Below are 9,457 nucleotides of genomic sequence, written 5' to 3' on the forward strand. Positions count from 1 at the left end.
TGTGCGTGTGGTGAATTATGGAAAATTTTTGTTAGTGGTGCTCTTTTTTCAATTTTTATTTAAAAAATCATTCAAATAATTCCCAATATATAATTACCTTTAGTTTTATTGGAGACCTTCGACGAGAGATCACGTGAACCAGATGACTTGCTACAATTAGAAGGAATTAACGGATATACAACTAACGCCCATACAACCGCTACCATCATTAGAAACATACATACGGAAACGATCCATTTTAAACGACGTATGCACTACAAAATAAAGATAAAATGTAGTAGATATTTCAAATGTTTTAAGCACGTGTCTTTGTAAGTAATTTGCTTGACAAGAATAACATGCATTCAAATAATGAGGCAGCCAAATAATACAACAGCCCAAAAGATCCATGTATCCTGTATGTGTAAAAGTTATCAAAGGCACCAGGATTATAATTTAGTGTAAATCATGTATTCTCTATGACGATATTTCCTTATTCTCTTTAGACATCTGGAATATTCAATATCAGTCCGCCTAAGACATATATAGTACTATTCAACAATGTATTAAAGGGAAAATTCGCGATTTTTTTCTTATGGTTTAAATACATTGTATGTTCATAATGACATAATATATAGATTCACAAAGTTTTATCGCTAAATGTGCAGTAATAAAGGAGAAATTCAATAATTAATGAAAAAATATTAACTACTTCCTGTAGGTCGTGACGTTTTCTCCTGGTTTTTGCATGCCGGGATTTAAAATACAATTATTAAAAGTCTTGGTTTTTAATCATATTTTAACGTAATCGTAAGCGCGCCGATGACTTATGCTTTATCTAATAACCAGCCGATAATAAGAAGATAAAACGCACAGACGTGCAATTGTACACATTCATGAGATAAATTTTCTATGTTAAACGTATATATTCGAATTATTTTTTTAGACAACACAAAAAGTTATAAAATTATTTTTAATTAATGCATTTTCGGACTGATAAGGTGAACAAATTAAAGTACAATAATCTGTAAAGACAATATGTTGGTGTACTCTTATTGACCTTTTACTATCTCTGCTATGACTAGGTTTATACGATGTGTGTGTCCACGGTTCTGTGGCAATACTCGTAGATGGCTTGTTTAAAGGTAAATTGTTATTTGCACTTCGGTATTTAACCACGCCTCTAGGGAACACCTTGCCAGGTGTGACTGTCTATTCGGATCAGTGGATTATAAAACAAGGGAGCATTTAATACACACATTAAAAATACAGGTGACAAATAAAAATAGATCGCCGTGGAATTATTTAATTAGGTCTTTCCACTTTTCCGTGGAAAGACCTATTGGATTTCTTCTGATTATTATTATTTTTTTTTTTCTACCGCCTAATTTTTTTCCTTCGCTGTTTTTTTGTTTCGCAAGATGTCGCTTTGATATTTGGAATATGATATCGAACAGGTAATACGCTTTTGAAACCAACTCTGCTTAACTGAATACTTTCCCATATAAGAGTTATCTCCCCGAACACTGTTTTTCTTGTGGCCACTTCTCCTTCGCAACCGTAAAAGATTACGACAAATTTATTTTACCAAATTGCTCGTTATATCCTCAGAATGTTCTGTTTCATTTTGACCGAAGCCGTATAGAGATTCCATATGAGAGTTAGTTCCCCTTTTGTATTTGAAATTTTGAAATGTATTTTAAACTGGAAAACCATAAGTGATAGAGACCTAGGGTCTTTTGATTTGAGATCCTTGGTCCAAAAAAATGAAAATTAGGTCAAGGTCAAAGGTCAAGGTCATATTCTAAATTTTGATTTTGGCTTATTTTCACTCATTTTCATTAACCTTATAAGATATCGACAAATTATTTTTACTAAATTGTTAGTTGCGACATGTCGTAACATAATAATTTTGGTTGAAAGGGTGCGTAAACAATAAATGGGAGTTTTAGCCCCTATCACATCTAAAATTATGCGTAAAGTGATATAACTTATTAACCATACATATTAGAGACCTAGGGTCTTTCGATTAGAGATCCTTGGTCTAAAAAAATGAAAATTAGGTCAAGGCCAAAGGTCAAGGTCATATTCTAAATTTTTGATTTTGGCTTATTTTCACTAATTTTCATTAACCTTATATGATATCAACAAATTATTTTTACTAAATTGTTAGTTGCGACATGTCGTTACTTAATAATTTTGGTTGAAAGGGTGCGTAGTCAATAAACAGGAGTTTTAGCCCCTATCATATCTAAAATTATGCGTAAAGTGATATAACTTATTTACCATACATATTAGAGACCTAGGGTCTTTTGATTTGAGATCCTCAGTTTGTGACCTTGAAATTGAGGTCAAGGTCAGAGGTAAATTTGACGTTCTAGATTATGACCTTTGCTTAAAATTCATATCTATACATCATAAAGCCATAGGAACTGACATTTTAGACTGATTTTTAATATTTTAATATCAAAATAGATATTTACTGGTGGAAAGATCTTCAATTGTTCTCTGAACAATTGGTTTTTAATTATATTTGGTGCTATTATTTATTTGAATTCAAATAAATTAATTTACTAAGAAATAAACAGTTTTCGGTTAAGACGGGAAACTTAATTCATGTGTCAGAATAAAATGATATACACCTCTTGTCCTTGATTTAAGTCTCATAAAAAAGGGGAACTTAGAAATTAGAAATAGCTTTACCAAATCATTTTGATTGTCTTTATTAATGTGAATTACGAGAACACTTACATTTAGACTTTTGAAACCCATGTATTAATTAATATCTGAAACTATCTGAAGATAACTCTACCGAAGCGGAATATAATTGTACGAATAAAGAAAAAAAAAATGTTTTTAAATCTTTGCACATTTATGATTAATTATTGTTATCTATTGTTCATTTAATTATACTTAATTAGTACCTTAAATATGTCTACCGCTCGGCATTAAATCTTGGTGTGGTAGGAAGGGATTATTACATATAGATTATATTATTTGGATGAGGATTTGAGCTAGCCTATAAAAACCCATTAATTAGTTAACATACATTCGAGACCAAAGGATATTAACTTTGCTAATTCGATTAACTTTTACTCACATATATTTCTCTCATGATTTGTGCGTGCTTGTTTCTATAGGACAGTGTATATATTGTCCCAAAATTAATCATAAAATCGTAACTAAAAATGTCTTGTTCGGAGGTTGATAGTAAAAAAAAAAGAGGTTGATAGTGCTAACAGTGGTTCCAGTCCGGTCAAGAGAGGCAGATTTTGACGAGTATGGTCAATTTGGGTACCCACTAGAGCCAGAGTATACCGAAGAAGAGCTCCATAAAATGGAAGCTGCAGAAAGTTCCCGAAATCAAGATATCCTTAGCAACCCTCGCCAGTTTAACACAGCCGGATTGGTGTTCGTGTACTAAATGCATAGTTATGCCGTTATTGACGGAATGTCTTTGTTGCCCCGAATTTACTCTCTTTGATGGTAATATTGAATTGGGTGAATGCATTAGTGACAATATCGATTTCAGAACAGTTTGTCTGAACCCGGTTGTTCTTGAAACAAGCTGTATATATAAGTTTTCCGAGGTACAAGTGCCATAGAGGGAGAGCTCCAGACGTACTAACTCACAGCCATGTTCACATTTAGTTGAATTATACAATATACTTTTAATTTTGTTCACTGTTGAAGGCCATACCGTGACTTATATAGCTGCTTAAGTCCACTTCATTTGGGTAAGTGTCTCCCAAGTAAACAAACCACAACTTCTTATTTAATCAAATGACTTATCTTTTTGCGAAAGTTTGGTATGCAAAAGTGCAAAGTTATTAATGGGTGTCTTGCAATATCGAAGTGATAATCTATTTGTCAGATCTCTTATATCTTTTGACGAAATCAAACCTTCATGGTATATTCTGCATTTGTATAGACCGAAGTGTACTAAATGATATTCATATTATACATGTTAAATGAATGAACAAATATTAAACCTATCTTTTTATTGTTTTCCGCCCATGTCTGCCCATCGCCAGAAATAAAGTTTGTCGCACGAAAAAATGGTATTTATTCCAGAGTCAAAATTTAAAGAACTTATTTTCCATGTTTTCTGGTATTGTACGAAAGAGAATTGACCTAACAAAAGAATTGCTATCTTAGGCTGTTAGTAACACATGTAGAGCAGTGGGTCGTTGTTGGACATATAAATCTTAGAAAGTGTATCATCTGTTAAATTTGCAGTTCACTGAAAGGGGAAGTCCCATACGGAATTATCCAGTGACACATATTACATGCGTATTCTTGAACGTTTGATACATCATTTACTCTCAAATTGCAAAAACGAAAACTTCCAATTGTATTTACAGTATTTGTATTTTTATCCATCTGATGAGTTAACTAAAGCCTTTTTCAACTGATTTGTATAGTTCGTTCTTCTTCTTCTTTTGGTATACAATAGTCTATCGAATTCGTTGATAACATACTGTTGGCATACGTGGACTAGTCTATTTACAAAACTTTTACCCCAATTTACACAAAATGTATGTTTCTTTCTTATGTTCAATGTATACATGTATATAATTTAAATTGCGCTATAGTTCCGTAACTTTCTATCCAGGCGTATAAACGAATCGTCGGCAAATGCGTACATTTTTTAAAATCAATATTTCTGGTATGTTCCAATCTGTCCTTTACTATTGACAACGAGTTTATATTACATTTTCCTAAATTAACCCTTGGAAAAAATATGTAAATAGATTTTTATTTCTTCAAATCTTTTTTTTATGTATTATTTATATTTTTATAAATAATATTCTTTACATCAGAAATGTTATTTATAAACAAGCGTATGAGTTAAGTAATGAATAGTAGTCCTGTGACTTTCTGTCCGTTTACCGGCTTAAGGTATTACTCCCAAAGGTATTGTGAGGGGTGTGAGGTGACACGTCCAGGTATTCAAGCGATTTCCTGTCGGGCTTGCAAGTTCATGCATCGTTTCACTTCTGTAGGTATTGATCGGTGTACACGGCCGATAACTTATAACTTTCCATTTTGAACTATCAGGTTTATAATATACATCTCTGTCTTGCGTGTCCGAAAGTGATATAATGGTAAACGGACAGAAAGTCACAGGACAAAAAGTCACAGGACATAAAGTCACAAATTTGATAGGACAAAAAGTCACAGGACAAAAAGTCACAAATAATTTTTTGACAATTGTTGGAATATATAAGAGAAATATCTTGAAAATATTTACTTTTTAATACATATATTCATATTAAAGTTAATGGAATTTATCATTCTACTTGATAAATGAAGATTTATTTTATTTTAATCATGCAAAGGACATATTTCTTGGCACCATGAAGCCATTTGAGTGCCAATCTACTTTGACATTTTGTTTTCTTAACAATTATTTGATCATCTTTGATATTTTTTTGATAAATTTTGCTTACAAAGTTGGTTAATATACAATACATCAAGAAAAACACAAAAATATTTTTGTAAAAATAAGCATTTTTTATTCAAAGAAAATAATCAGAAAAAATGAATTGTGACTTTTTGTCCTGTGACTTTTTGTCCGTGACTTTTTGTCTGTGACTTTTTGTCCTGTGACTTTCTGTCCTACATTCCTTAAGCCATGCTGGTGATCAGATGAGGGAAGATTCGAATTTATTTGAATAAAGTTTATTACTTTAAAGAATTATGAACGAATTACATTTTCGAAAACAATTTTCACGGAACACTTATTTATGATTTGAACTTTGACTTTTTAATTAATTCCAATATTAACAGTTTAAAAATAACAGACTATGGTTATTTAAAAAAAAAATAAGAACATTTTCCGTATCAAGTTAGTTATTCAGATAAAACAACCGTACGATTGACAAGATATCAACACGCAATTACGACTACATCGGTTACTGTAGTTTTGGTCCTTTGTGGTTTATAGACATATCGTGATTTTTGATCGTAGAAGATGACAAAATGGCGGAACGCAGAGAATTGATACTCAAAATTTAAAATCGATGGTGATCTCTTATCTAGCGGAATAAAACTTTAATATCTATAAATTTGAGAATTTTTATACAGAATGGACATAATATCAATTTTTGATTTTTTTTTGAAGTTTCCCTTTAAGGAGGTCTTCATAAACTTCAAAAATCAATATTTACAAGAATATCCAATAAAAGATTAGTTTTAAATGATTACTTAGCATACGTTTTAATCTTCATGAATATTATACAACATACTAGTACACTATGTTTGTGTTATTAAGACCATAAGACACACTATTGTTGTTTAAATCTTAATAGATATATAAGTCTACAATTTGAAGACTTTTGGTTAATTTTCAGGGGAAGACCCTCAAAAATGTATATTTGAAATAAATATAATACACCAGGATTTTTTTCTCTCAACATATTACATAACTATTTGGAGAAAAAAACAACACAATAAAATTAATTCATCAAAGATAATGTCCGACCATTTACGTGAATGCAGATGAGATTCGACCTGTACAATTCATATGCTATAAATTATATAATATCATATTTACTTTTTTAGCATTATAACGGTTTTTATCCTTGGAATCTTTTTGAACGAAATGGTCATCTTCTGATAACTTGTGATTGTCATCATCTCTGTTTTGTTCATTTGTATCAGCCATTCTACCACCCATTCTTCATTGTATAAAAAAGATAAATTTTATGAATATCTAGGGTCCTAAATGATGTAATGAAACGTTATCAAAATTATAGTTTAAATAAAAATTCTTCACAGAACAACCAATTAATGCAACAATATAGAAGCATGCATATGAAAATGGTATAGCAAATGCAAAGCTCATTCAGTATAATAAATACATGTTCCGTTGTAGTATATTTCATTTTAGTCACACGTAAGATAGTTCTTAAATGCACCACCCACTTCTGGGAAAGATCTGTTAAAGAAAAAACAAATATTTTAAGTGAGTACATTTTTTTCTTTAGAAAACAATTTAAGTAATTGATTTTGTTCTGTAATAGTTCTATTTTTAGCATGTCAAAATGTGGTTATTGTATAAAAAAAGGGTTCACTTTTGCAAAATATGACTTTGAATTTCAACTTGATCGTATAATATCAAAAAGGCTACACGTAGGTTTGTAAATGAATCTATTTCAAGGCATTTATTCTAAGTTAAATAATCATCTTCATAACTGTTCGTTGTATGCTTCTTAAGTCGGCTCTTTTTGGATGTTGTGTTAAAATGTATTAATTTTATGCCCCCTTTTTTTTTTACTGAAATCTTCTAAATACATTGATCTCAACCAACGACCCAAACGGTTTTGTTATCAATGTTTATATTAGATCCTTAACACTACCCGTTTCTTGGCATAATTGTAGGGAGCTACCTACGCGAAAAACTGTTTTAAATTCTAATATAAACCAGTTTAACTTGAGTAAAAACATAAATAATGTAATATTTAGGGGGTCATAGTTTTGTCATTCATAATGTGGTATGACAAAAAGATTGTGGTTATTAATATTTGTATCTGTCACTTCTATTTCTTTGTAAGATTTGTATAGTAAACACAAAATAATATGTCTGTTTGTTTTTTTCACACATTGTTGTCAATATAATGGAATTTTTTGCGTCTTTTTCATACAAGTGAAAGGTTTAGCTAGCTATAAAAAGTGATTTTAGCCATCAAATTTTGCATAAGTAAATGCCTGTACCATATCAGGAATATGACCGTTGTTTTGCTTAGAGTTCGTTTTTTGTTGTTGTTATTTTACATACCTGTCAACTGACCCGTATTCTGCGGGTGTGACCCGAGATTTTCACAATTCTGAGGGATCACCCGGAACACCCGCCGGGTCATTGAAATAACCCGGGAATTCCGAAAATGACCCGATTTCACCCGTATTTCTTAGCCTTGAGATTGATTTCATAAGTAATATTCCTTTGAAATACCGGCAAATTCGTAATTCTTCCATGAACAGGAAGTTCATCTAGCTATGTAAACTGCCAAATTAAGTGACCCATTAAGTGCATGGCTTTACTTGACAGCTTTGGTGTCAAACACACTGTTAATTAACACCAATTACCTTTAATAGCTTTAGGTTGTAAATAAATTGCACCATGTTCTTCTTCTCTATTCTTCCCTCCATTATCTGGAGTACCACTACTTTTGTACTGTAGCACTGATAAGCAACTGATTTACTGTAAGCAACTGTGTGCATGTGCAGGAATATTGTACAGTGCATATGATGGGTGCACAAACCAGTATTATTTCGCCTAAATATATTGTTCTAGATACTGGTATAATGGATATCAACACAGCCTGGCGTACCCACCACCAATTTACAACGCAACGGCAGTTGGTCTTATCCAAATTGAGCTAAGGCTGCGATCCCAGCTGGGAGCTCAATTCAAACATAAAACTTTAAAATAACTTAATGTCAAATCACTTTTGTAAACGTGCAGGAAACTGTTCCATCACCATACTATATACATTTGAACTCCATATAAATCACACAGGTTATATCAATTATACACTAATCAATGTCCATTACTTTAAAAGTTCATGCACTGTGGCATATACTAAAATCTAAAATTACTTCGTGTACCACCATGTGGTTTACAAACTGAACTAGAGTTACTTCCCCTTATTTGTCACCATTCAAAATTATTCCTTATATTTACGTTTTATGGGTGAAAAAGATTAAATCATAAAAATATAAAATTCAAATACATATTGAAAAATAACTTTTCATTATTTTTATACCTTTATACAATTTTTTAAAAAAAGTTGAAAATTATTTTTTACATTTACACTTCCTTTAACTGTATTACTATATTTTATCATAGTCTAATTTCCTTGTTAATTGAAAAAAATTGTATGGTGAACGACTACATAGTCAATAGTCTCAAACATTTAAGAATTGTATTAAATTCTAGTGTTTGATGATTGTAGTATTTTCTCTACGAATACACATTATAAGAGAATATACCATATATACTGAAAATCAGCTCGAAAAAGTTTGTACGCGTTATGACCTGAGATTTGATTCTTCAATGCAGGTCATGACCTGCATTTTCATCGTCACAGGTTGACCGGTATGATTTTACCTTTTTAAGGTAGATTCATGGTATACCGCCATCTTGGATTGTACAAATTCAGTACAAAATCGGTTTAGTTATTTACCCAAATTTGCAATTTATTGATTAGACTGTTTATTTATACGAAAACAACTTTGTGATATATTGTATAACTCTAAATATTTAAAAAAAATATCCAATTTTTTGTTTTTAGAATCATTTTTTTCAAATAAGCCAACTTATAAGTAAGGTTTATTGTACCAATATTGTAATTAGATCTCTGAATTTAGTTTACATTGGCACTAATATCGATTTTGTCATTAGCAAATTAAAACATAACTAAATTGTATCTTCTTTTGAGGCGGGATGTATAGAGACACACACACGTTAATT

The 9,457-nt window shown here is 31.1% G+C and overlaps 1 protein-coding gene across 1 annotated transcript in view; it reads right to left on the bottom strand.

Moving 5' to 3' along the window:
- Nucleotides 1-6,908, bottom strand: part of LOC143045504 (uncharacterized) — a 45,815-nt gene extending 38,907 nt beyond the window's left edge. The window contains exons 1-2 of the mRNA XM_076218058.1: nucleotides 6,539-6,908; nucleotides 98-254 (exon numbers count right to left, since the gene is read on the bottom strand). Coding sequence (XP_076074173.1) covers nucleotides 98-254; nucleotides 6,539-6,661 — 280 coding nt within the window. The 5' untranslated portion in view covers nucleotides 6,662-6,908. The remainder of the gene's footprint in view (nucleotides 1-97; nucleotides 255-6,538) is intronic.
- Nucleotides 6,909-9,457: the final 2,549 nt, after the last annotated feature.

The sequence above is a fragment of the Mytilus galloprovincialis genome, chromosome 9, assembly GCF_965363235.1.
Source record: "Mytilus galloprovincialis chromosome 9, xbMytGall1.hap1.1, whole genome shotgun sequence".
NCBI lineage: Eukaryota > Metazoa > Mollusca > Bivalvia > Mytilida > Mytilidae > Mytilus > Mytilus galloprovincialis.